The sequence below is a fragment of the Pocillopora damicornis genome, chromosome 4, assembly GCF_964200805.1.
Source record: "Pocillopora damicornis chromosome 4, jaPocDami1.2, whole genome shotgun sequence".
Classification (NCBI taxonomy): Eukaryota; Metazoa; Cnidaria; class Anthozoa; order Scleractinia; family Pocilloporidae; genus Pocillopora; species Pocillopora damicornis.
Genome location: NC_142673.1, coordinates 29,551,404 through 29,578,230, shown reverse-complemented (window position 1 = coordinate 29,578,230; position 26,827 = coordinate 29,551,404). Strand labels below are relative to the sequence as shown.

Sequence of the window (26,827 nt, the reverse complement as noted above, 5' to 3'; positions counted from 1 at the left end):
GCGTAAAAAAAATACAAAACATAACTGTTCCTTGTATAAGAATCAGATGTTTGTGGTCAGCGTTGATAGAACTTTGAAAATAAATTGTTGCCTTTGAAAAGAGGAAATTTTACCGGCTGAATCAGCGAATTTTATTCAACAGAAATGTAGGAAATGATTATTACAATAATTATTTCACAATGTCCTCTCGCCGACCTGTGATTAAAAGCAGAAACTTTCCTTACGGAAAAATCTAATGGGTATGATCAGCTTACCATAGAAAAAATTAGAGGAATTTGATCTCAGTTTTTAATGAAATTAATTTCCCAAATCAAATTCCTTCACGTGGAAAAAGAACCCTTGAAATTTGCATTTCTCCCAACGTGTGGCTTCGTAGCTCACTTGGTTGTAGCCGACCAACTATAACTAGTTTATCAAAAGTTCCGGTTCGAATCGCGTTGAAACCCGAATTTTCAGGCCTCTCCTCTACAATTGCTAAAATTCCAGCTTACCTGCAAGAATCTGAGCTTAACTTGACGATAGCTCGAGCGAGAGGGTGTTGTTCCAGCAGATGATCATATTCTTGGGCTATTTCTGTCTTAACTTTAGTAAAAAGAATAACTTTCATAACAGATACTAATGATAAAACTGTCAGTTGTTTAGCAATTTGTTTACGAAATTTATCCTATAATATAGGTGTAGAGTATAGTCAAATGATCTCACTTCGAGAACAAATATGGAATCATAACTTGAACAAACTGCCTTCGTTACCTTTCATGATCATGATGTTACTACTCTAAGTATTAGCTTTAGAAATCTGGATTGCTGGTCCAAGCCTGGCCAGGCGCGTGAGCAGTAGGAAATGTCCTGTTACGAGAATGCTTTTAAAGAGAGCTTTGACTGTGATTTGATTACGAACGTAATCATCAGTTTTTGCAAGTAACGTGTTTGCTATTAAAAAATGGGGGAGGCCGGACGGTTGTATACTGTGGAAAGGGAAGAACTGTAAACATCGATAGTAAAAGAGTCACAATGGTCGTTCCATTTACATTTCTATGAACACTTTATCAAGAATCATTTAACATGCCCGTACAATTCAAACACAAACCCTATATTAATAACGATCCAATCCTTTTTTCTTTATTTAACGCTGTTTGAAAGATATATCCTCATCGGCGCTTTACAAATATTACAACTTTCTTATTTCACAAATCAGAAGGCGTTCATGGACATTGATCAAAGATACGTACTTTAAAGATAACAAATTACTTAAAAGTTATAATAAGCAAAAAATAATAATAATAAAAATAAACCCAGGATTAATCATTTTACAAATCTGTAAGATCACTCTTCTTGTACTCACTTAACCTATAGGACTGCTTCAAATTTCATGCAAAACCACATTACTTGGTTTTGATTGTACAGCGCAACTGTCCCTGTCACCGTTCCCTAGTTTGAAATAAAAATTAGACACATACTAAAAACGCATTAATACTTGGAGAAGCCTTAGCACTTAAGAACGTCTCTTATTGATTCAGTTAAAGCAAAAAGAAAAAATTTCAATAATACTGCCTCATGTAAGAAACAATTGTATATCCAATTTCCTCAACCTTGAACAGAGCCCCGTGAATCAGAGTAACACAAGGACCAAATCAAGGACGTAGTCAACTGTTAAGATCTCGTAAGGATTTAAGGGGGTTGATGTTGTATTGAAAACCGATGAGAGAGTATAGGAGACATAAATGAAAGAAAGATCGAGGAGGAAAATGGAAGAAATAATGCTGAAAGGGTAAATTGATGGCTGAAAGAATGAATGAATGAGCACAGAGAGATAAAGAGAGAGAGTGGGAGGGATGGGGGAAAATACATGGACTGCAGTGGAATTTTAAAAATGAGGAACAAGCAAGTGAAGGAAGAAAACTGAGAATGAAAATCCTCGCTGCTGGTACTTGCCTGTTTAATTTCAAGTACACGAGAAGGAAAAGTACGAGCCTCTGATCAGAGAAGCTATAGATAACCCTGCGTTCGGATGCAATTAAATTGGTGAGCTGGTCAGCTGACTGATAGTGATTGTATTTTGAAATACCTTTTGGCCAGTTGGAAAACTCCCCATGCGTATTCCATTGACTGACTTGGTTAAGGTTTCCAGGAAAACATATAAAGCTCATCAATTTTTAGTTGACTTCAAAACCTCTACCTGCTCACCTAACGTTGCCGTCTTAAGTAAGTCATTATATCACTCATAGGATTGCATAAGAAGCCGAGATTAGATTAGTGGGTGTGAATCAAACTTTGGCATGCACGGAGACTTGACGAAGACGGAGGGCCAGGCTATAAAGCTGATTAATACACTCAACACCTTTGGAAGGCTTTTAGTGGTAGTGGGGGAACACAGCATTCAAGCGTCTGCGTCTACGTCAAGCGTATGCGAACGTTGTTATGACAAGGTGGCGTCTTTTCAGGCTGTCAGAGCCAAGTTGTCTCACAAAAGTTGTAGACAAGCACACAAGCCATTAAGTCAAGGTGTTTTAGACGCGTGTAAGGTTTTGGTAAAGCTCAAAACAGCATGTTAAATCGACAATGAGGATGCCCGTACTTGAGTAAACTTGGTGTTCGAAGTCTCGAGTTTTCCTTTTCCCTTCCTTTGCTTCCTCTTACAGATTCCTGTGAACATTTCAATTTCCCTCTGCTTATTTTGTGAGACAGTGGTTTTCTTTTCCTATGTTTTGCTTAGAATCTTTGCGCGGGAAATTCGGTGCCCATCCGGCAAGATTTGATTCATCGAGCATGCCCTAGTTTTTGTATATTTGTACGAGTCTTTAACCAGTGAGTCTCTTAGAACGTTACTGCAAAGCGTCATTTCACATCGTAGACAGCCTAAAGATGACACGAATCTAGAACTGAAATATCTAAGGTGGCAGAATTCCAATAATTTATCTTCAGCAAAATCTTGGCAACTTTTAGAAGAAAAAACCATTTCGATTTTACATACAAACCTCCTGCCGCCAGGTTGCAAAGTAGTTTGGTGCGCTTGCATCCTAAATTCATCACACGATCAACCAATACTTGATGGTCTTCCTTCGAGGTAATGCGAGCACGGAGTGTTGAATAAAAAACGTCTACAGCTTTAGAAAAATATAGCTCAATCAGAAATAAAGTTGCATGTATTGTATGTAAAATTTTTAAGATGATTAAAAAATGAATCACATTTAACTGACATTATTGGTTTAAATTCGCATGCCTGCAGGAGGGAATCAATGTTGACATTAAAAATCGACAGGATGCATACGTAAGCTTAGAATATTGCAGGTAACTAGGTAATTTACGAAAACCCGAAGGTTTTTCCCGACAGATACTCGTGAATGAACACTGCGGAAATACCGACTATGGCTCGAGGTATGTGGGAAATACCTTAAGTACAGCTAGATGATTAGGAAATTGTACAGATACCATCTTTTAAAACAGCTGGGCTAAGAATAAAGTTTAAAACTTACAAGGAGTGAGCTTGAAACTTAGATTGAGAACATCACCAGGTTTTATCACTGGCCAAGGGGTAATTTTAAACGCGAACGTTTTATCTGGCGGACCTGTAACGGAATGGAATATCTAAGGAGTTAGAATTAAACTTTTTTTGATTTCAAAGCTCGAGATGTCGCCTTTGCCATTCGGCTCTGTGGTGGCCAATTCACATCATCAACTCATTTGATAAAACCAAATTTTCTTTTGCTGCCCCACCAATTTTTAAATGGCCAAAACACGTTCCGAAATATAACATTCAGTTTCACTATTCTGTGTGCGAAACGATATAACAAAGGTCACATTTGCGCTTTCCTTTAGGCACAAACGAGTAAAATAATTTTGGCCTTACCACAGTATCTCACATAGTTGACTTTTAAGCAAGTAGATAGCATAACACAGCAGAAACAGACGATTATAACAGCCTGGTATTGAATTTTGGAAGCCATCGGTCGAAAAGATATCCACAGATCATAGACCTGAAATATACAATAATCAGCAAAATATAAACCAAAGCCTCTAGGATTGAAGGGGTAGGTTTCTGCCTTTTTACCTTTAGGTATACTGTTACTGTGGTCACGGCCTTTAATACACAACCGGCTAAGTGAAGAAAATGATATTTCTTGGTATGAAAATGATTCTCTTGAGCAGAAGGCGAACCCTCGACTACTCCTCTGTCGGTGTCAGCCGTGACAAATAAACGATAGCGTCGCTGGAAAGAGCATGATACGAAACTAACACGTTGCTCTATAACTTTTGGAATATAATGACCCTTAGGTTGATTGATTGTCTTTTTTTAAGCGTGTATTTATTTGCCTTGAGCGATTGATTACTTATTCGCCTTGTGGGAGCTATGTGTTCTAAGCTCGGGTTTGTTCGTCTTCGGTCACAAAACGCCATCGATGCTCTGAAGCGCAAGCTAAAAAGCAAGGTTTTTACGTGCAGTCATAAAGAATAGGTCGAAAACACGAAGAATCATTTTGTGAAAGGCATCACTTTCCTTTTCTGCTGCTCTTTGAATGCTTTTCGAATAGAATATTTCAAACACACATGAAATTTTCAAGTAAATTATAAATGAAAATCGTACGAGGTCATTGCCTAGATTTTAACATGACCAGCGCCTGTGAGTACCGGGGCACAGATTTAATATGCAGTAATGAACTCTGAGTTCCCATTCCTAAGCGTGTTGTTCTCCTATTAAAGCATTCGACTAAATTCCAAGCATTTTCTCTTTTGCTAACTCGTAAGAACGTCAGTTTGGTACACTTTTGAAAGAGCATCAAAAAGCAGCTTTCTTTTGCAAAAAAGAAAATTCAACTTTACCGGAGCACACATGCCTAACTAACCATACAATTGGGTGGGATGAGTCTAAAATTATCACCACTAATCGGCGTTACCACCAGCCCCCTTTATTTGGAGGCTTGGCATATTAACTCCGCCCACGCTCCCTTAAATCGTGATGATGGCGGCTTACTTGCTGACGCTTATTTAAACCTCGTTAGAAAAAAAAAGGTAGCTAATTAGTGATCGTATAAAAGGACCTCTTGTTGCAGCATTTAGATCACCCCTGATGAAGGCACTAGAGGGGAATGTCGAAACGTTGGGTCTATGAATTGTAACTTCTTCGGTTACATTCATTAAATATTTAAACCAAAGTAGCATAAAACCAAGTCTGAGAGTCCATCATGTTTTCTTGGCTGACTTGCATAACTCAATGAAGGAAAATTATTGCATTTCAATTCCCTACATTTCAGATTCTGTTAATAGCTTACCTTGGACAGTTCCGCAAATCTGATGAGGAGGACTTCTTTTCAACTAGCTCTAATACATTTCTTGCTTCTTTTGATTAGGAGGTTTCGATACATGTAAACGATCTTTTGAATTATTTGATAGATTGATAGCTAACAGTTTGACTTTCGAGTGATCATGGAAATGAGCCAGGTTGTGAGTTTGGATACCTTTCTTAAATTCTCAAGCGTCGGTGTCATTGCAAACTGAAGTTACCTGGAAAATTATACCACTTTTAAAGACAATCTTTTACAAATAAGTTTTTTTGAATTAGTTCATTAAACGATTTAAAGAAATCTAATTTTAGTAGCATCCCCCATCAGTTCAGAAGTTTCACGAAAGTTGTGAATCGAAACGAAAATCCTTTGATTTTTTAAGATTTCACGCCAATAATTGATTTCTTGTCGATAACAGAGTTTTTCGTGACAGGCCTGATCTATCTTGGCGGCTGCAACATAAATGACAAACCATCAAAATACAGGTCATTTAGCTTTGTTCGAAATTTGTTTGAATTCCCGGTTTCGCTTTTTAATACATATTTGTTTCGGATCAACTTAATTCCTTATGTTTTGCATTGGATACAAGTGATCAACTTCGTTTTGAGAACTACAATCAGTGAACTGATGCTAGTTATGAAAGGCAAACTGCATTCATTATTCTTAAAGTTCTGAAAGTAATTAACAACCTCTCGTAATTAGCGATGAAATTCATAAGATAACATTGTCCAAGTTCAGGATTTCTCGCAAGTGAAGGATGTATCTGTATAGATAGGTTAATGGCGACTGAAAACTGAACAACGAAAAAGTCTAATAGAACAGGATTTTGGACAAGGAATGCTTCCATCCAAACATTTAAAAAAAGAACTACCAAGGAAATAAAATTGTCTGGCCTATTCTTGATTATAGCTGCTGACATTGGATGATGTTTCATTAGCATTAGCAATTGATATGAAGTATCAGTTTCTGTCAGTGCCATCTGTTTCTAGATCGAACCTATGTCTGATGGGGTCAATAAAAATCATGATAAAAGGATGGGAGCAAGGAACAAGTAGTTTACAATTTAAACTGAATATCAGGGTATAGAAGGAAAAAGAAATTCGCAGAGGTTGGTCGTCACGGAAGCTCGATAAAAGCCACACTGAGGTTTGTTCAGCATATTGCATAGAAATCCTAATATCCATTCAGCGGGTTTTGACTTAAAATCATTCAGCCGACGGTGGTGTTTGATACATAATGATTTTATGACTGATTCATTTTGTTTTAAAATTTCTTTAAAGCTTAAGCATAATTGAGTTACGAGTCAAATTTAGAGGTGAAGAGAAGCTTTTATATAAAATGGAAAATTTGAATTCCATCTGGAAATTCATAAATGCACGATTTACAGTTGAAAGCGATGTTTTTACGACAACTTTTCTGAGGGAGACAGACGCCCATAGTCAAGCAAAGAATAAATATGAAAAATCGCTCTCTAAACAAAAACTCAACTGTCCAGACAATGACCTTGCTCCCGCGCTGTTTTTTCGACTTTGTTTTTTCCTTTTATATTGTAACGAAATCAGTACATTAACTGTAAATTATGTTCGTATAATTAGTCATCGTTATGTACGTCACTAATCAGATACTTTTAGCTTTGGCTGAATGGAATAAACACAAGATCATACACAGTTCAGTCTGATTGATATCTCCGAAATTGGTGCCGAGACCGAAATATATAAATCCAAGGCATTTCCTACTCGGTTGAGCTAGCGCTAGTATCACTCTCGCTCAGGTATGTGCGGGCTTACGAAACCTTAAGGCATGTATTTACTTTCTTTTCATAGATGGACAAGGTTTCTGAGGTCCGACCTTCGGCATGTCTGCCTGTGATACAGTTTTTGATCGTGCTGTCATCCGCAGCTTTAGGATTGTGTTGTTTAGAAGACGTTCATCCAGGGACTTGTACTTGTACACCTTTTGGCCGTAATCAAACTCGTGTGAAGTGCTCTGGAATTACACAAGTGCCTGATGATTTGCCATCAAATACAGTGCAATTGTGAGTAGAATAAGAACTTGTTCCCCCTGAAGAGGAATCCTTATATTCAAATTTACTCTGCCTTTAATCGGATGAGGAAAGGTCGCCACAATTTTAATGTTTTAAGGTAACACTTTTGCAACATTTGTCAACACGTTATAAAACCTGACTCTGACGACTCATGCATATCAAACAACAACCTGGAAAAAAATCATGATAAGTTATCTCCCTAAAGTGAACGGTTAATGCGGCAGAAATAAAAAATAGGTCTTAAGAAACTCAAAGGCTTTTTAAGAACAGGTCAACAAAGATAAGAACGGTTACATGTCGAATGAGGTGACTTTCGAGGGAATTACATACGAAACAAAGTCTATCGAATCCAATCATTAAAAGAGACAGTGGTTAGAATTCTCCAATTTCTAATGACGATATTTTTCTACTGTTAGTTATAAATGTATGGGCCATCCTAACTGACTGAAGCCACAAAAAAACTCTTGTCTGGGATACCCTTTATCTCTAAAATAAGCTCCAATATCGGTAAATTGAGACTGATGACCATGCTGTCTTACTCGGCGGAAAAATAAGCCAGAACGCCGAAAGAAATTTAATGCGAATTGTTGCAATATAACTAGAGTTTCTTCTTCGAAAATATAATGCGTCTAGCCGTTGTCGGTACGTACGTGGTGAAAATGATTTTCTAAAATAATTCAAATAGTACGCGCGCTCTGATTGGCCATAAAACCATTTTACATGAGCGTATGTAAACACGGTTTTCGTTCCTCTTTCATTAGTTATTTTATAAAAGAAATGTAAAATGGTTTCCGTGCTTACATAGCCTGATGTAAACACGCGGGAGGTTGGGAGAATACGAGATAAGCGTAGGAAACCACGACGCGAAGCGGAGTGGTTTCCAGCTTATCGAGTGTTCTACCAACCTCCCGCGTGTTTACATCAAGCTATGTAAACACGGAAACCATTTTACATTTCTTCAATGTAAAATCACGTATGTATATGCTTTTTTTTCAGGAATCTTTCAGGTAACCATCTTACGTTTATCAAAGAGGACGCTTTCGCAAACCTGATGTTGCTTAAGGATGTGTAGGTTGAAAGTTTCTATTTATGATGCTCTCCGCCCTTTATCTCAACAATATATTTGGCATGAAAAGAGGAACGTATTTATTGGGTTTTTACTGTACGTGATCTAGCTGGGATTCTCTATTTTCTGAATGATAGAAATGAATCCACGTGTGGGCCTTCCAAAATGATTGAAGTGGGAAAACGAAACACTACATGTCTGAGAAGAGCCCGGAAAATTGTCCTTTTTGCCTTTTTCAAATGAGCTAAGTAACCTAATAAATGATCAAATTATTAATAGTCAGGGTAGAGATTTTTTCAAGTGTAAAGGCGGTGTGCGACGTGTAAGTTTTACTGGACTTTCCTGAACCCAGGTGTTAATCGTGCTAGACGATATTCAAACTTCGATATGCTTCATCTGAATTTTGTTTCGCCTCTGATAATTAGAGGATCGTGAACTTAAAATTTTCCTTGTTTTTGTTTTGCCCTCGGGGAAATTTTGGTCTTGGTTTCACGTTTTACGTTTTGGTTTTGGTTTTGGTTTTGGTTTTTTACGTATTGACTAAGCATTTAACAAGCTGCTACGGTGGGCAGATGAAATATCTATTTGATTATCAGCTAAAAAATTTCCGCTTGGTTATATGTACACTTCTTTTATATTTCTTTCCCATTAATTGCTCATATGTCTACAACTTTTTTTGCCATAACAGAGATCTTTCGTGGGACGATTTGAAGTCAATTCCCAAGAACACCTTTCGAAATTCGACGCTGCTTGAGATAGTGCAAGTAGAGAATTTCTTTATTGAGAAAAATACTTTAATGAGAGGAGAAATCAAGGAAGCAAATAAAAAGAGCTATGTGCAGTTTTTCAGCTTGAATTTCCTTATCTAAAGTAATTCAGAATAGCGCTAGTTTTGCTTTTTTACCCTATGAGACATTTTGCAAAACTCACACCTCTCCCTAGACCAATCAGATTCAATTAAAAACCAATCGTTTCAAAATCACTTGCGTTTTCCCTTACTTGTAGTCGTAAAACGTTAGTGCTTTGAGTTTTGAATGGCTTCCACGTGGTTTGTGTCTCTATTTTGATTGGCTGTAGTCATGATTACCTTAATTTGGGTTTGGGCTTAGGACACTCTTTCTAAATGGGCTCAAGGTATATCTTACTAACTGCAGGTTCAGTTTAGCATGTATAGTGGCTTTTTTCCTTGTTATTAAGCTAATGATCTGGCTTAAATGACTGTTACGCGTAACTATTCTCTCTCTACAAGTAAGCAGGCGTTAAAGCGGTGAAAATGTTTTATTTTACTCTCATAGAAATGTCAACAACAACTTTATCCAAGGTGGATTTTATCTTCCAAGAAACTCAGCAACTGTGTAAGTATTAGCCTTTTGAGTTCCTGAGGCTGTTTTGACTACCAACAAGCAATTATCAGATGAGGTTGAGCATGATGCGATGAATAATCATAAAAATTACAATTTTCTCGATTGTTAGGGTTTAAAGAACTCTTATTTTCCACTAATTCACTTGCCAAGTTGTTATCGGACAATTTGTTATCAATAAGCCAACAACATTCAAAGTTGTAGATTAAAGCAACCAATCACATTCAAAGAAGTAGTTCAAATAAAACTATCAAACAATGAAATAGTTTACGCCTCCTTTGTCATTCTTTTGCTGTAAATTTTCCCTTTATTTCATAACTTTGCTATTCTTCTTTTCTCGGAAATTGTAATTTGTATGATTAATTGGTAATAAGACTTCGTGTCGTCCAATCCGGTCCATAATCATACGAGTGATAATTAAATCAATTTATAGATAATTGCTATCACTCTTATGATAACAGATCGAATTGGACTCCACTCAGTCCTATTACCATTACTTATCAAAGCCGAGGTCTGGGTTATCTACTGAGGTCGAAGGCTGAAGAAGATGACACAGACACGAAATTTGACAATTCTTGATATCATGCGAAAACTAATACTAGTTGTCTTGTTTTTAAACACAACAAAATCAATTTAAAGCCACTATTCTGCTGTTCCTAAATTAATACAATATACCGACTGCAGGATATTTTTTTTATTTTCAGCTTAGTACGCTTTAATAGACTATCTTTGATTAACCTGAAACTTATTTTGAAACATTCCAAGAGAATCAAAAATTTGTAAGTATGCCTAATTACATGTTGAATATTTCACGACTCCGACCATAGCAATTTCATCGATAGGGTATAGCATTTTTACTCTAATGAGAGCTCTTTAGCTTAAGTGTCATATAATTGCTTTATATTTCATTTAGCCTATAAGATGTGTATCCCAAGATACGAGTCCAGTTTCTGAGCACGAAATGTAAGGCTGCAACACAATGTTTTACCATGAATTAAGCTGATATATTTTTGGTATCCATTGTCACAGAGATATAACTGGAAATCCAATCGGACCTAACTTGACAGAAGACACTTTTGAAGGCTGTGAAAATATGATCTTTCTGTAAGTAACTAATCACAAGAGTTCCTAATCTCTCGCTAACCAAGTATCGTTCACCTAGCCTTTCTGTTGGAATCAGTGAAAAGGTCATGTTATCATTAACAATGCTTTGACCTGAAAAACGAGTGCTTTAAATGCAACTATAATCTACTTCGGTTTTTATTTTTTAACCATATTTAAAACTTACTGCCTTACTAGATATTTGAGAGAATGTGGACTAAAGCATATTGAGAGCGGAACCTTTAAATCGATGGAGCAATTAACTTACCTGTAAGTATCCAATATTTTTATTTTCTTCCAACCCATTTTATAATATCTGGACGGTTTTCCTCCTTAGCCATTAAATAGTGTTTAACGAATTGTGAGAAAAATTTAAAGGTTGTCATTATTCTACCTTGAACTTTCAGGGACCTTACTTTCAACATGTTGTCTCGTATGGAGCCGGGGACCTTCAAAGGGCTTTCTGATAATCTCCACCATTTGTAAGTAAAGAGAATTGCGAAATGGTCATGGCCGTCCAAATTTAGCCATTTCTGTAGCTGAGATGTGCATGTTTAGAGGGGTGGGGTGAAGCTTTTAAAAAAATGACTGTCTGAAAATGACCCGAGAAACCGAAAAATGGCTGCAATCCGCCCGAAAATGACTCAAGAAACCGAACGTAGATTTTCTCCAAAGGGATGAACCGTTTTTGAAGCGAAAGTTGAGTTCGCTTGGCTTTTAACGGGGTAATAAAACTTGAAATTGGCGGCATGTGTTATTTATCTAAAGCCTTTTCTCTAACTAAGAACTCTTCTTTTGGAAAAGTTTTAGTTTCTTTCCACGTGACTGCAATGACTGTAGTCACTGTAACTTTCCTGGTTCAATTACTGATTTTAATTTCTCACAGGGATCTACGTTTCAATTCTCTTTCAACGATTCTTGATGGAACATTCAGTCGTTTCAAGAGCCTCCATTCTTTGTAAGTGCTCTTTGTCCTTGCAAAAATTGTCTTGTTTTTTCCTGCCTCCATTTAGAGGCACCTTACGACTGTCTCAAATCACGGACGACGTTCTGTTCGTTGTATTATAAGATGTTTGTCTTAGTGCCTTCTTACAATGACGGTCGTCTGCAGTTAAATGGTTAATCACAACCATTACAAATTCCTCAAATATTGTTGGTACATTCGCGCTTCATATTTCACTAATCATTCTGTACAGCTGTAATCGGACAGTTGGCTGTAATAGGACACCTGTAATATGACAGTTGAAGCAGCAAATCCTACTAAGTCCACTCAACTAATCTACCAATCACAGAAAATAACCATAGCAACAACTACTTATCCAAAGAACAACTGGGCAGTTTTCATATTGGAGGAATTTTTAACTAAAGACATTGTCTCCACTGAAGATATTTGTTTTCGGTATATTTTTTTTTCGGAAGTTGAAATGGTTATGGTTAATTGGTAACAAGACTTCTTGTCGTCTAATTCTGTCTGTAATCATACTCGTGATTGACAAACTGGACTCTCGCTTCGCGATCGTCCGTTTTTGTTAATCACGCGCATGATTACAGACCGAATTGGGCTCCAATCGGTCCTATTACCATTATTTATCAAAACTATTACAAAATTCTTGAACGTGATTAGTTATCACCAGCGCGATTTGAGCACGAATAGGACAGTGTGCGCGTCACGCTTGTATTTGGACAGTGTAATAGGACAGTTAAAAGGACAGTTAACAGGCCATGCCTGCGTAAGTGGACAGAATGCGTCATGTGCGCGCGCTGTTGTCTCGCATTTCGCCGAGTTCACTGCAGGTTTTTTGTTTGTTTTTTTTAAGAAAACGTATAACCAATGCCCTTTCTTTCTCAAATTTTGTCGTAGTTTTGATTTATTGGTAACAGGACTTAGTGTCGTCCAATTCTGTCCGTAATCACTCTCGTGATCAACAAATGTTTTACGGCCAACTGTTAATCCCGTTGAGACCCTCTTTTCAGGGGCAGGGGGTCACTACAGTGTAGTCAGTGGTCACTATAGGTAAATTTTATTGTGATACAACCAAAATTCTCTGACTCCCCCTTTTACTTACGGAAAAGTCCTAGGTTTGACTCCTACTAAGACCAATCAGGATTTTTTCTTTCATCTTATGTGTATATCACTGAGAACGATAAATTCTCTTATCATATAACCAGTTATTGTTATTGTTATTTAAGGATTTCCAGCCCTGAGAAAAGCCGTAACAACACACGTGAAAAAATACGTGTTTTTTCACGTGTGTTTGATATCGCCAGTCAGCTGCTGATACGTCACTCGCCTTTCGCTCCACTCGGTCAGGTTGATGAATGAACGGTAAAGCCTTCACCATTCTCAATCCAAGTTTGTTTGTCGAAATTTTTTCGGATTATGGCCGCTAAAACACTAAAAAATATGTATCGCTTACGGACAGAGACGTTCAAACTTTCCTCGAAGAGGAAGAAAACCAAAATATGAAAAGGAAAACCGAAAGTTACGTATTTAGTGGCTTTGGTACTGGCATTTCTCGTGGCTGAGAACGAAAATCGACAGCTGGAAGATTTTCCATGAGCCGATTTTGGCCGTGTAACTGACAGATTTCTTCTGTCGGTCAGGACCAAGTCAATAACAGGGAATTTTGCATATTGAAAATTAGGCCCCTTGTTTGTTTTGTAGTGATTCAACGCATGTTCCCATAGTGATTATGATTTAGTCATATGATTTTTATACGGGGATTGTGGATCCTTTTATTTACCTTCAATTAAAGTCGACTTTTCTTGTCGGTAAAGGGCTATTATGTTCATTTGATAAACGTGTTCAACATTTATCATATATTCGTGTTCAACTCGACATCTCACTCGTGAGCTAGCGAGTTAAACACTAGAAGAGAAATTCCATATCTACGCGCGCCCATGTCTAATCGTAATGATGGTGTTAGCAGTTGTTGTAATGGTGGCTGTAGCTCTACCCGTAATGGTTTGGTTGAAGTGAATTGTTTTGTTTCTTTTCCAGACTTCTGAAAACCAACAAGTTAACATCTGTTCCAGATTTAACTGGCCTCACTAGTTTGGTTAAGTTGTAAGTGATTTACACTGTGAATTAGTCCTGTTCACTGATCACCACATACCATTTCACCTTACCTATTTAAATAGTTACGTAATCAGCTATTTAAATGCGGCTCCCAGTCTCGTACCCAGACCTTTCACGGCCAAGCGGTTGCAAAATCTTACATTTCAGTGACACGGTTAAGAATATATGCAGTAATGTGCACCACTTAAGCAGTAGTGAAAATATGGCCTGAAAAAAAAAAAAAAAAAAAACCGTACAGGCCTGAATTTTTTTCAGGCCTTATTTTCACTACTGCTTAAGCAGTGCACATTACTTCGAGGATCACTTTCATTCATTTCAGTTACAGTTACACGGTAATATCTGGTTACCAGATTATGCGGCTCCTTAAAGCCACTGTGGACACATTCCAATTGATTGACAAATTGAGAACAAAAAAATTACCCATGTAAGTGCCCCTAAGGCACGGGTTTATCCCTTGTTTTGATTTAGTAATCGTTTAATTAATAATCTGTAAAAGTCACACTAGGTGCCTCGTCACGCGTTCCGTAAGTGGTATCGCATTTCCAAACAGAACGGATCTATTGTGCAATTCAATAATTCGATCGATTTCGCAAGCACTCGTGGTTTAATAGAAAGAAATTGTCTGTCGTTTTTATCGAAGGAAGGAAAGGTCCTTTTTGTGTCAACTCTCGCCAGATCCGGCAACAATGTAAGTTTAATTTACCTCGAGTGTTTCTATAGCTAATTTCTTGTCCCTAATTTTGTGAATCAATTATTTTTAGCTTCACGGTCAAATACGACATTTAATAAAGGAGGCGTTCCATGAAAGAAATTGGGGCGATATTTGTTGTGTCGATCAGTGAGATTCGTACGGTTCAGCTAGCGGCGATCAAGCGTCGCTATAGTGAAGATTGGAGGAATTCAAGATATTAGCGGGAGTTTGTCGACTGCATACAATAGCCATGGCGCAGGCAAATCCTACGATGGAAGAAGTCACGAGCGAACAGAACGAAGACCATCAAGTCGGCGTTGAAACGACTGAAAGGGACAGAAGAGAAAGAATCCCTACCGAAAAGGGCGAGTCACTTCGCCTGGAAAGGCTTGTTGAGGAGCGAAAGGCCACAGGAGTCGCTCTGAGGAGGCAGATAACGAAGGTAAACTCTTTACTCGAATCGATAAAAGAATTAGACGCAAGAGTCCTAGAGCAAGAGCGTGACAGTCTAGACTTGTGTAGGGATAGGATGAATGACGCTCATCACAATTATTACAAGGAATTGCATGACACTAAGGAAGCAGATGAAGCGTACGAGTGGTTTGATATTCGGGATCGCGAACATTTCCAATGTCGCATTAGAATTAACGAAGCCTTACTTAGTGTGGAAAGACAAACAAGCGATAAAATGTCTCTGGTTTCGTCAAAATTATCCAAGCGTTCTTCCTCCTCTTCAGTAAGATCTAGAAGAGCAAAGGCAGCGGCCAAGGCAGCGTGTCTTCAAGTAGAAATGGACTTTCTAGAAAGGGAAGCAGAGTATAAGAAGCTAGTAATGCAAAAGGAGTTAGCTAAGGCAAAGGCTGAGGAAGAAACCATGCGCAAAATCGAAGAAGAAGAAAGGCAGGAGGATTTCCCCCAGATCCCGAAGCATGAAACACCAATTCTAGACGTCAAACCCAAGCTATCGCCCAAAGAGGAACCTAGTGAAACGAAACCTTTGCAAGATAACGGGATCTTAAACCCAAAGGCTCCGCCCTTTGAACCCCCAAATGGCCCAGTTGTACGCCAAGGCACGCAAGCTGGTGAATCACCATCACGTGAATCAAAGCCGGAGATTTCCGACAGAACAGACGAGTTAACCTCGGTGGTGAAGCTTGTCGCCGAACAACAAAGAATGAGTCTGCTCCCAGCACAGCAGCCCCCGGTTTTCTCCGGAAACCACTTCGATTACGCAGCATTCATCAGTGCCTTCGAAAGTTTAATAGAGTGCCGAGTGAGCGATCCAAAGCAGAGGCTCTATTATTTAAACCAGTTCACATCTGGGGACGCTAAGGAATCAATTCAAGGCTTCATTAACCTCGACTCTCCAGATTCCTATGATAAGGCTAGAAAAGTATTAAAGGAAAGATTCGGCCATCCTTATCGCGTTGCACAGGCCTACAAGGATAAGCTGAATGCTTGGCCTCCTATGAAAGAAGGGGACGGCGCGCGTTTGCAACAGTTTGCTGATTTCCTGGTGCTTTGCGAACAAGCCATGAATACGTTAAAGTACATGGAAGGCCTTAACTCCGAGGACACTCTTAGAAGGATAACCGCAAAGCTGCCAAGTAACATGGGGGTGAAATGGTGCCGTTTCGCCAATAAGATGTTAAAATCAGAAGAAAGACTTTCTACGTTTCGTGACGTTGTCAAATTTGTAACACAAGAAGCAGCCTTGGCAACCGACCCAGTGTTCTCACCTGAAGCCCTCAAGGAAGCAAGGAAAGATGAGTTCACTAGCAGTAGCAGCAGTGACAACAACACCAACAGGAACACAACCTGGCGAAACAATGGAAGAAAAGGCAAGAGTACAAGTAGCTTCTTGACAAGTGCCACACCTCACGATGATCAACCGCCACCAGGTTCTTCATGTCCATTCTGCAACAGTCAGCATCACGATCTGGAGAAGTGCTCAAGTTTCAAGAAGAAGACTGTTAAAGAAAGAAGAACATTTATCCAAGAAGCTAGATTATGTTTCGGTTGTCTCTGCTACGGCCACATGTCAAGAAGATGTCGAAACCGGAAGGTGTGTAAGACATGTAGTATGCCCCACCCGACCATCCTTCATGATGAAAGCAAAATTTCTCCCAAGCAAGGTAGTGAAGACCAAGCAAGAGTAGTTCAGGCAGCTGAAGCAACTAGCAGCTGTACAAGTACCTGTAATGCTACTGGAGTCACCGATGCCATCACAAACTCTATGATTGTTCCGGTTCGAATGTACCACCAAGACAACCTCGAAAGACAAGTTGTAATTTATGCGCTGCTCGACCCAGCTAGTAACGGAACTTTCGTTAAGGAAAGCATACTCGAAGAACTGCAAGTTAATGGAGTCGAGACTCAATTGAAGCTAAACACAATGCATGGTTCAGAAGTAGTTCCTACTCGTAGAGTGAGCGGTCTTATCGTGGAAAGAATGGATAGAGCGGTCTACATCAAGCTTCCCAAGACGTACTCAAGGAACGAAATACCATCGAGAAGAAACGAGATCCCAAGGCCAGAGTCGGCAGCAAAATGGCCACACCTAAGTCATTTAGCCAACAAGATTTACCCGTACCAAAACGATCTGCAAGTGGGACTTTTGATCGGCTCAAACTGTCCAAACGCCATAAAGCCGAAGCAGGTCATTCCTGGTAGAAGCAGCGATCCTTATGCCATCCGTACCCTCCTTGGTTGGGGCATCATTGGTCCAGTGACAGGAAGTACAACCACAGAAGATTCGGATGTCTTATGTCACAGAGTTGCAGTGAAGGAGATCGGTAGCGAAGAATTACCTTCCCATAGTTTTGTTGTTGAGACACACGTAAAAGAGATCATCTCTCCGGAAGCAGTTAAGAGAATGTTCGAGCGAGATTTCAATGAAGGGAAGCACGCGGCTCAACAAACCCTTTCCATGGATGATCGAAGATTCATGGCAAAGGTTAAAGAAGGAATTACCCATCGTTCAGATGGACACTATGAACTGCCATTGCCACTACGAAATGAATCGTTAGCCCTGCCGAATAACGAGAAGCTTGCAGTCCATCGCCTCCAGCAGTTGAAACTAAGATTTCGAAGAGATGAGAAATACAAAGAAGACTACACGGCATTCATGAATGACATGATTAAGAAGGGATATGCTGAGAAGATACCAAAGGACGAAGTTAGGAAAGATGGAAAGACATGGTACCTTCCTCACCATGGTGTCTTCCACCCTCAGAAACCAGACAAAATCCGCGTAGTCTTCGATTGCTCCGCGGAGTACAAAGGGGAGGCTCTTAACAAGCATCTTCTCCAAGGCCCAGATCTTACCAACAAGCTTGTTGGAGTGCTATCGAGGTTCAGAAGGGAGCCAGTTGCCTTCATGGCAGATATAGAAGCAATGTTTCTGCAGGTCCACGTCACTGAACATTGTAGAGATCTGTTACGCTTCTTGTGGTGGGAGGATGGCGATGTAAACAAGGAGCCCACGATATACCGGATGACCGTTCATCTCTTTGGAGCTGGTTCGTCTCCTGGTTGTTGTAACTTTGCGCTAAAGAAGACCGCTGACGACCATGAGCAAGAGTTTGGCCTCGAACCAGCCGAGTTCCTGAGGAAAGATTTCTACGTTGACGACGGTCTGAAATCTGTACCTTCTACAAGTCAAGCAAAGGAGCTCATACGCAAGACTAAAGAGATGTGTCGGCGCGGAGGATTTAACCTGCATAAATTTACAAGCAACAAAAGAGAAGTTATCGAGTCCATACCAGTGGAAGATCGTGCGAAAGGCATAAAGGAGCTGGATCTCGAGAAGGATGAACTGCCTATGGAAAGAGCGCTTGGTGTGAGTTGGTGTATTGAGTCAGACGCTTTCAAGTTCCGGATCGTGATGCAAGATCGCCCTTTAACGCGAAGAGGAATTCTGTCCACTGTTAGCAGTGTGTACGATCCGTTGGGGTTTCTGGCACCTCTAATCTTGACAGGAAAAGGCCTTCTGCAAGATCTGTGCAGAGGTAAAGTGGAATGGGACGACCCTATCCCCGAGAACATAAGATCACGTTGGCTGAAATGGAGGGATGAGTTACACCACTTAGAAGATCTCTCCGTTCGAAGATGCTTTAAACCAGAAGGTTTCGGAACGGTGATATCAACACAGCTTCATCACTTCTCAGACGCAAGCACGACTGGGTGTGGCCAGTGTTCATGCGTTCGTTTGGTAGACGACAAAGGCCAGATCCACTGTTCCCTGATTATGGGCAAAGCAAGAGTAGCTCCTTTAAAGATGGTCACCATACCACGTCTGGAACTCACAGCAGCTGTGGTGTCAGTGAGGGTCAGAGAGATGCTCCGCGAAGCGTTGCAGTCTATGGATCAAGGCAAGATCAGCACTGAGATGTTGAAAGAGAATTGTGATTGGATAACCTTTAAGATGAATTTCCCATCAGCCAGCCATGCAGGAGGAGTATGGGAGCGCCAAATCAGGACCATTCGCAGTGTACTATCAGCCCTCCTGGAGAAGAGTGCAAGTTGCCTGGACGGAGAGTCCTTTCACACGCTGATTTGTGAAACCGAAGCGATCGTGAACAGCCGTCCCCTGACAGTGGATAATCTAAGCGATCCAGGGTCACTATCTCCACTGACGCCAAATCATATCCTCACAATGAAAGCAAAGCCAGTTCTACCTCCGCCTGGCGTGTTTCAAAGAGAAGACCTGTACTCAAGGAAACGTTGGCGACGAGTCCAGCATTTATCATGCGAATTCTGGGACCGTTGGAGGAAGGAATTTCTTCATAGCTTACAAGAGAGGTCCAAGTGGACGAGACCACGCCGTAACATGCAAGTTGGCGACGTAGTTATCGTTAAAGACGACAACAAGGCGAGGAATCGGTGGAGCCTTGCTCGTGTGATAGAAACGTACCCCAACAAGGCCGATGGACTGGTGCGTAGTGTCAAGGTAGCGATTGGAGACCCTGATATCTCCAGCACTGGAAAGAGAGTGCACCCCCCATCAGTTTTGGAAAGACCCATTCAAAAGCTTGTCCTGCTGCTGCCAAGAGAGGAAAGACTGGGATTCCCGCATGGGGAGCCATTCAACGAACACATTCAAAAGGAGGACTAGACACGGACATGTCAGTGAACTCTGAACTTGTTACTTTAATTATGTTTCGTTTTGTTTGAAATACGGTGATTTCAAGGGGAGCCATGTAAGTGCCCCTAAGGCACGGGTTTATCCCTTGTTTTGATTTAGTAATCGTTTAATTAATAATCTGTAAAAGTCACACTAGGTGCCTCGTCACGCGTTCCGTAAGTGGTATCGCATTTCCAAACAGAACGGATCTATTGTGCAATTCAATAATTCGATCGATTTCGCAAGCACTCGTGGTTTAATAGAAAGAAATTGTCTGTCGTTTTTATCGAAGGAAGGAAAGGTCCTTTTTGTGTCAACTCTCGCCAGATCCGGCAACAATGTAAGTTTAATTTACCTCGAGTGTTTCTATAGCTAATTTCTTGTCCCTAATTTTGTGAATCAATTATTTTTAGCTTCACGGTCAAATACGACATTTAATAAAGGAGGCGTTCCATGAAAGAAATTGGGGCGATATTTGTTGTGTCGATCAGTGAGATTCGTACGGTTCAGCTAGCGGCGATCAAGCGTCGCTATAACCCAATTGGCAAGGAATAAACAAGTTGGCTATTTTTAGCCTCTTTATAAAGGGAGCAGCAAATCCAGTGACCAGAAAGTTAGAGGAATTGAGACCAGTAGACTACAAGTCCGGCGTCGTGACCACTCGGCCGCCCTATCTCCAGTCTAAGATAAATTTGTTATCCTTGGGATTAAGTGATTTCCCAGAGATCGATGAATTATTACAACCTGATGTGACAACAAGACTAGCTGGCGAGGTACCATCCCCTCTTGCATGTGAAGACATTTCAGAAGCACATAAATTTCATTCTGTTAAAGGGACTGAATATTCTTTTGCGGCAGGAAAGGTCAATGATAACTGGAATCATCTTAAGACAAACTCAGGGCAACGTTTAGCACTCCAGTTTAGCACGCCAGTACCCTGCGCGGCGGCGCGCCTGCGGTTTTTTTGTAATGTCAACTTCCTCTTCAATGGTCACTGCAGAGACGTTTAGATTCGAAGGTGGCTCGGAGAATTCATTAAGGGAAAAAAGTGTTTTTTAATTCGCTTTAATCTAATATTCATCTTTCTTTTCATTTTGTAGAGAAATGCAATATAACAAAATCAAGGACATATCACGACTCAACAGCCCAACTTTAAAACATGTGAAAGACTTGTAGGCAAATATTTTTACTGTATATCTTGTTATTCTCCGCAGTGCATCGATTCTTTTTCTTGTTACTTTGCAAAACGAATCTTCATAAGAATAGAAAGCCAATATGTATAAATTTTGTACCGGTCAAAAGGATACAATAGCAAGCGCTTTGTAATTCGTCGTCAAAGTCTCTCTAACCATCAGTTAGAGAGCTTTCTATCGCGTGATAGATAACGAAACGATGGATATCGAGAGAGAATGATACAATTGGAGATGAACATTGTTCATTTGTCTCACGATAGAGTCACTTTTGATGTAGATCGCGACGTTTTGACTGCAATACTGCTAGTCTTCATCATGCGATGAGGTCGATTGCAGCACGTTGATACGCTTGTATTGATGCATTTCGATCCTCATTATTATTCCGGCAGTTAGATGTGTTCCCTCATAGGTCTTCATCAACCGGCTGTTGTGTTGTTTGATCGTGGGTATAGAGTTCTAAAGCCGTTACGTCACGTTACCATGGGAGCAGAATTTTCTGTTCTAAACAAACGTGCTCAGAGCCAAAATGGCGTCGCTTTCAATCGCTGCACTGATATCTTTCTTCGCTGAAGAAAAGAAGTCAATCGAACGAGGAGAAAATCATTACAGATCTGAACACATTGAGTCATTTTCTTACCATCAGGGTATTTTACGCGGTGAGGTTCAAGCAAGTATGAAGAAAAAGGTCTATCGAGTCACGGTGAGTTTAGAGCCACCAATCGCATTAAGAAGCCTAAGGAATATTTTTAAATATCTTTTAAGTACCTTCTTGTTATCTACTCCCCCAATTTAGAAATATATATTTTCGATCTTGTCGATTTCCCTCATCAAAAAAGCCAGGCTGAGGCTTAAATCGTACAGATTATGATTCATATGAAATAGTGTTACCAAGACATTTATGAGTTCACCTTGTTTGAACTTTTATCTTAATTACCACTTAGATTTACCTGGATGACCACTTCAACATAAAATCCACGGAGTGTGAATGTCCAAAGGGAAAATTCAAATGCAGTCACGCGGCGGCTCTTTTTATAAATGGGATTCACAACTTAAGCCACACAGATATTGAATGTCAGTGGAGGAAAAAGAAGTCTAATACCTCCCTGTCTTTACAGGCAGTCGAAGAACTGTTCCCTCTGCCAAAGAATTATGTGGCGATTACTCGATCTCCCAACACAGAAGATCGTCAGGCACTATATGGAAGCTTAAAGGCATATGGGAGGTTCACTGGTCTTTGCTGGCTCATGTGCCCAGAGCCTGCTCCCCAAGCCAAATTGCCTGTGCCAACAATTGAGGAAATCATCTACTCAGAGGAGTTTATCCAAACAAGAGGTACACAGCAACAATTGGACTGTTTGGTTCGGAAAGCCAAACTCACAGAAGCAGATATCCTGTTAGTCAGTCAGATAACTGTAGGCCAACGAGACAACCCAACCTGGCATCTTGCAAGGAGGGGACGGCTTACAGCAAGCAATTTTGGATCCGTTCTGCATGCCAAAAGAGTGACCCCTTCACTTCTCAAACGGCTCCTTGGAGAGTATGACATATCAAGAGTTAAGGCAGTACAATGGGGGGTAAACAACGAGGCAGAAGCGATTAAGGCATTTACCAATTTAACTGCAAAAACTGTACAGGAAACTGGGTTATGGCTGGATGGCTCTGGGATTCTTGGTGCTTCCCCAGATGGAATTGTGGATGAAGACTCTGTTTTGGAGGTCAAGTGTCCCTACACCGAAAGGAATATGACAATGGAAGAGGCAGTGAATATCTCCCCCAATTTCTGCTTGAAAAAAACTGAAAGTGGTCAGTATGCTTTAAAGGAAGAACATGTCTACTGGCATCAGGTCCAAGGGGAGATACATTTTGCTCAAAGGAAGCTTTGCTATTTTGTTGTGTGGACATCTAAAGATGTAGTTGTTTTGAAAATAGCAAAGGATGAAGGCTGGAGTGGAAACATTTCTAAGCTTACTCAGTTTTATTTTGAACACCTCTTCCCAAAGGTTGTAGAGGGACAATTATAGGTTTCCAGATCTATTACTGCATGTAATTATTTTTTAAGAAATAATAATTTTCAGGAATCATTAGGAGCCCTTTGGTGTTTAGTCTTCACTGATGGCATGTTGTTGTGGAATTTCTTGAGATAGGGAGGCTTTTCAGATGGAGGGTATTGGGAGCTCAGGTGTACTTTTAAGTTCACTCTAGTAACTTTAGGAACACAGATCTTCAAATCCCAACAGGGCTCTCCTGGTTTACTCAAACTAACTTTAGAAACAGTTACAGTTTTTGCACTTCATTGTTTCACAGTTGAGCTGTACTGCTCTGTTGTAGTGAACTGTTGTTGGGCTGAAATTATACATGCATCCATAAATTCAACAATGATAGCAGATTTACTTTTTGAATAAAACAAACAGATCAACATGTATTTTACAAAGTATTCAATTTTCCTTATATGAAAAATAATTAGTTCATTAATCAAATTTATATCCTTCACAGCCCTCTTTGATCAGTGGAAACTGCAGATTAACAAGTGAAGCACAGAGTTGAAATATTATATCTGCATGACAACGTAAATATGAGGGAATAAAAGATAAAATCTTGAAATCTTTGAGCCTAGCATTTGCCCTCTCAACATGAATTCTGCATTTTGCTATAACTTCTGTTGCCCTTGCTTCACTCTCAGTGAATGTACCATTGTTTAAAAAAGGTGGTATATTTACTGAAACACCATTTGGTACAAGAGCCTGTATAACAAAACCTTTGTCAGCTAAGACCATATCTCCAGCAGTAAGGTGATTTAAAAATCCTGATTTCTGCACAATTGCTTTGTCAGATATTGACCCTGGATAAAGTTTGCTGACATAAGTAATAACACCATTTGGCGCTACACCCACAATAACCTTGAAGGAATGCATTCCCCTATAATTTGAATACGTAGCATTCTGCTGGCTCATAAGCCCAGGTGTGGCAATCTCTATGTCTGTACAATCTATCACTACTCTACATGAACCAAACTGACTAAAAGATGATGGGGCACACAGCTTGTTCTTATCCCTAGATGGGATGAATGCCATGAGGTCAATAAATAGAATTGAGTGTAAGACATAAATGAAAGTTGTTACAATATTTGCTATTGTAGATACACTGCAATTGAATAACTGTGCAAGGTGAAGATTTGTGTAATTCTGTCTGACTTTCATTAATGTTATAAATATTTGTTCTTCAAAACTGATTGATTGCACTCTCCAGCCAGCAAAGTAATTGATGGATTGTTTAAACCTAGCTGCATAGTTGACAACAATTTGAAAAACTTCCTTTGTTGGCAGCCCAGTTTACATCTTCAAAACCTCCTCACTCATTTTCGAAACTGTGTAATGTTTTTGCACATAGTAATTTTTTTCTCTTTGATCAATCATTTCCCTTTTTGCCTGCTCCAACTCTGCTTCCAGTATAACTTCTTTTCTTGTTGATTCAAGTCTCTCCACGCTGCCAGAGGTGCCTTGTTCAAGTTCTTCTTTCTTCCTTGCAGCTTCTATCATTTCTTGTAGGGTCTGTTGTGATTCGATTTTTTTCTTTTTTGGCTTTGCTTCTTCTGCTGGGAAAAGTTTGTCTTGGTTCCTCTTGAAAATCTCAGGACCATTACTTTTTTTTCCTTCTCTGAAATGGCAACTACAGACTCTGGAATGTTTTCCTGGCTCTCTGTCTTCTCTCCTATAGCAAAAAGGATAATTTCAGCTTTATAATTCTTTCTGATTACTGTGCTATTAGCGGAGGATTTTTATCTTGCAGCTTCTATCTTATAAAAATTTCTAATTAAGAAGACAGTTCTCTATCTGCCTGTTTTAACACTGCAGGGTGACTATTAAGTATCAACAACCACACCAAAAGCTCTCACAACTGATTTCCGTCATTGAGTCAAATGTTGGCTCGTGGCTTCTAGGGAACCGATTTTGAAGTTGGAGTACAAGAAAAAGGAGTCTAAAAATCAGTAAGATTTATATAAGCTTAATCAGTTTCATAACAAAGATGGCGACTCCACAACCGCAATAAATTGCGTAAGCATACTTTTCTCCTGGACAGAAAAAGTATTGAAATAAAACTCTTACTAACCTCAGTAGGTGAATCCATCTTCTATATTCCTTCAGCTTTTTTTCCTTGCTAGGGAATCCGAAGAAGCTACACGTGTGACTTTCCGAGTGATGGTTGCAATCAGGCGCAAAGCAGTGCACCATTTTAATCGTTTCGATCGCCTTCGTTTCTCAGTTTTAGATTTCTATGACCTACAGCGTTAATAACAATGTAACTGAACCTTATTCTAAGCTTCTTTGAACCGTTCCAAGCGATGATTACACACTTGACCTCAGCAACGCATAGGTTATCAGTAGGACGCGCTCGATTGTTTAGAACAGAAATTTTAGCCCCATGGCAACGTGACGTCACACTTTAGGACTCTATCCATGCTTGGGGAATGTCGATTCCGCTATCCCTATTGATGCTGCCGGAATGAAGTTTTATATGGATAGCCTCTTTGACCCTACGTGTGTTGCAGTGGGGGTCATAATCAATAAACTTAACCTTGCTCCAAATAGGAATGTGCCCCATTTCATTAGCGTGCTCCGAATGCGCAGAGGTCTGAGTTCGAGCAAACCGTATGTCTCTGCCATGTTCTTTTACCCTTTCTCGCATTGATCTCGCTGTTTTACCGATATACACTTTGTCGCATTCGCATGGGATCTTGTAAACGACGCCGTCTTGTTTTGATGGTTCCAGGGCGTCTTTAAGCGTTGTATCCGACTTGAAAACGGTTCGTATGCCTTGTAAGAACCTTTGATACACCCTTTGTGTAGGGGAGAACGGCAGTAGAGTTAGATTCCTGCGCGGGTTCTTTGTTGGCTTTTAACCTGGTTGTCTTTGCGAGTTCTCGTACAAGTGAGGAAGGATAACCATCAGAAACAATTACTGATGACAAGTGTTCCTTTTCCTCAGAGCTGACTGACGGTTTCGTTGTGAGGTGTTTGGCTCGGTCGTATAGACACGTCACAATACCACGCGTTACTGACTGAGGGTGGTGTGAATCATAGGCTAGGTACTGGTCAGTGTGGGTGGACTTTCTGAAGACAGGGGTGGTGTCTATAACATCAAGGCATACGAACCTTTTCCAAGTCGGACACAACACTTAGGAATAATAAAATAGCGACACGTAAACAATCGACCTCATCGCCTGATGAAGACTAGCAGTATTGCAGTCTAAAACGTCGGGATCTACGTCAAAAGTGACTCTATCGTGAGACAAACGAACAAAGTTCATCTCCTATCTTACACCACGATGAACAATAAGCACATATTTTATTACAATGATACAATTGTTAATTTTTTTATAGATATAAATCTTTTGATCGTTAAAACTTTTAAAACAGCAAGACAGACTCATATTTTGTATTCTATTTTGTTTACAACCACGCGCTGTTAGGTCCTCTTAGGCTACGTGCTTTGTTCACTATCTATCACGGAATGGAGATTGGCAGGCACAGCCAATCAGATTGCAGCATTTTTCTTCGATCAACTGTGATCTTTATCTTTTTCTGCTGGTTAAAAAACGCACAAATTTGTCCACATTCAGTTTTTAATTCATATCTCAACAAATATTTACAGAAAATAACACCTACAATATGTCATTTTAAAGTGTATAGAATGGGCTTCTCAGGGAAAAAAAAATTCATCATTGAAACCCTGGACTTTCCTAAAAAGTAAAATTTAAAACACAAAATAAGTAAGACATAGTGTAAAACTTGAGGTCAAAGTCACTTTTCCTCATAGGTATAGGTTACTTAAAATTAATTGATAGCAGAAGTTAATTATTAACATCTCAGCAACATTTCCTGAAAATCTGA

General features: G+C 39.7%; 5 protein-coding genes across 6 annotated transcripts in view; 3 read left to right on the top strand and 2 right to left on the bottom strand.

Annotated features, from left to right (window-relative positions):
* Positions 1 to 1,203: 1,203 nt before the first annotated feature.
* LOC113684036 (uncharacterized) lies at positions 1,204 to 4,122 on the bottom strand. Its single transcript, XM_089204009.1, has 6 exons — positions 4,049 to 4,122; positions 3,848 to 3,974; positions 3,474 to 3,566; positions 2,977 to 3,104; positions 2,066 to 2,125; positions 1,204 to 1,428 (listed from the first exon to the last, which is right to left on the bottom strand). Exons 2-6 carry the CDS (start codon positions 3,942 to 3,944, stop codon positions 1,348 to 1,350), a joined length of 459 nt encoding a protein of 152 aa, XP_089060135.1. The 5' UTR covers positions 3,945 to 3,974; positions 4,049 to 4,122; the 3' UTR covers positions 1,204 to 1,347.
* A 2,125-nt stretch (positions 4,123 to 6,247) lies between these two features.
* Positions 6,248 to 26,827, top strand: part of LOC149047625 (uncharacterized) — a 29,276-nt gene continuing 8,696 nt past the window's right edge. The window contains exons 1-12 of the mRNA XM_089204014.1: positions 6,248 to 6,425; positions 7,103 to 7,314; positions 8,320 to 8,391; positions 9,078 to 9,149; positions 9,685 to 9,744; positions 10,455 to 10,529; positions 10,780 to 10,854; positions 11,050 to 11,121; positions 11,259 to 11,333; positions 11,738 to 11,809; positions 13,853 to 13,918; positions 20,847 to 20,918. Of these exons, the coding sequence (XP_089060140.1) occupies positions 7,103 to 7,314; positions 8,320 to 8,391; positions 9,078 to 9,149; positions 9,685 to 9,744; positions 10,455 to 10,529; positions 10,780 to 10,854; positions 11,050 to 11,121; positions 11,259 to 11,333; positions 11,738 to 11,809; positions 13,853 to 13,918; positions 20,847 to 20,918 (923 nt within the window). The 5' untranslated portion in view covers positions 6,248 to 6,425. The remainder of the gene's footprint in view (positions 6,426 to 7,102; positions 7,315 to 8,319; positions 8,392 to 9,077; positions 9,150 to 9,684; positions 9,745 to 10,454; positions 10,530 to 10,779; positions 10,855 to 11,049; positions 11,122 to 11,258; positions 11,334 to 11,737; positions 11,810 to 13,852; positions 13,919 to 20,846; positions 20,919 to 26,827) is intronic.
* LOC149047628 (uncharacterized) lies at positions 14,477 to 20,209 on the top strand. Its single transcript, XM_089203946.1, has 2 exons — positions 14,477 to 14,618; positions 14,692 to 20,209. The coding sequence occupies exon 2, from the start codon at positions 14,872 to 14,874 to the stop codon at positions 19,735 to 19,737; it is 4,866 nt and encodes a 1,621-aa protein (XP_089060072.1). The 5' UTR covers positions 14,477 to 14,618; positions 14,692 to 14,871; the 3' UTR covers positions 19,738 to 20,209.
* Positions 21,389 to 23,359, top strand: LOC149047627 (uncharacterized). 2 transcript variants are annotated; one of them, XM_089203977.1, is made up of 2 exons: positions 21,389 to 21,639; positions 22,055 to 23,359. In XM_089203977.1, exons 1-2 carry the CDS (start codon positions 21,466 to 21,468, stop codon positions 22,958 to 22,960), a joined length of 1,080 nt encoding a protein of 359 aa, XP_089060103.1. In that variant the 5' UTR covers positions 21,389 to 21,465; the 3' UTR covers positions 22,961 to 23,359. The 2 variants fall into 2 exon arrangements, with proteins under 2 accessions (XP_089060103.1, XP_089060102.1); XM_089203976.1 differs by having other exon boundaries at positions 21,881 to 23,359.
* On the bottom strand, positions 23,331 to 25,343 carry LOC149047626 (uncharacterized). Its single transcript, XM_089203975.1, has 2 exons — positions 25,047 to 25,343; positions 23,331 to 24,647 (listed from the first exon to the last, which is right to left on the bottom strand). The coding sequence occupies exon 2, from the start codon at positions 24,134 to 24,136 to the stop codon at positions 23,408 to 23,410; it is 729 nt and encodes a 242-aa protein (XP_089060101.1). The 5' UTR covers positions 24,137 to 24,647; positions 25,047 to 25,343; the 3' UTR covers positions 23,331 to 23,407.

What these genes read in the sequence shown, in the direction of transcription:
- LOC113684036 (XM_089204009.1), bottom strand. Translation starts at nt 3,944, where the DNA reads ATGGCTTCCAAAATTCAATACCAGGCTGTTATAATCGTCTGTTTCTGC. An exon ending in CAACTATGTGAGATACTGTG is followed by an intron (nt 3,567 to 3,847) that starts GTAAGGCCAAAA and finishes ATTCCGTTACAG; the next exon opens with GTCCGCCAGATAAAACGTTC. An exon ending in TTTGCAACCTGGCGGCAGGA is followed by an intron (nt 2,126 to 2,976) that starts GGTTTGTATGTA and finishes TATGTTTTCCTG; the next exon opens with GAAACCTTAACCAAGTCAGT.
- LOC149047628 (XM_089203946.1), top strand. Translation starts at nt 14,872, where the DNA reads ATGGCGCAGGCAAATCCTACGATGGAAGAAGTCACGAGCGAACAGAAC.
- LOC149047627 (XM_089203976.1), top strand. Translation starts at nt 21,466, where the DNA reads ATGGCGTCGCTTTCAATCGCTGCACTGATATCTTTCTTCGCTGAAGAA. An exon ending in AAAAGGTCTATCGAGTCACG is followed by an intron (nt 21,640 to 21,880) that starts GTGAGTTTAGAG and finishes ATTACCACTTAG; the next exon opens with ATTTACCTGGATGACCACTT.
- LOC149047626 (XM_089203975.1), bottom strand. Translation starts at nt 24,136, where the DNA reads ATGAAAGTCAGACAGAATTACACAAATCTTCACCTTGCACAGTTATTC.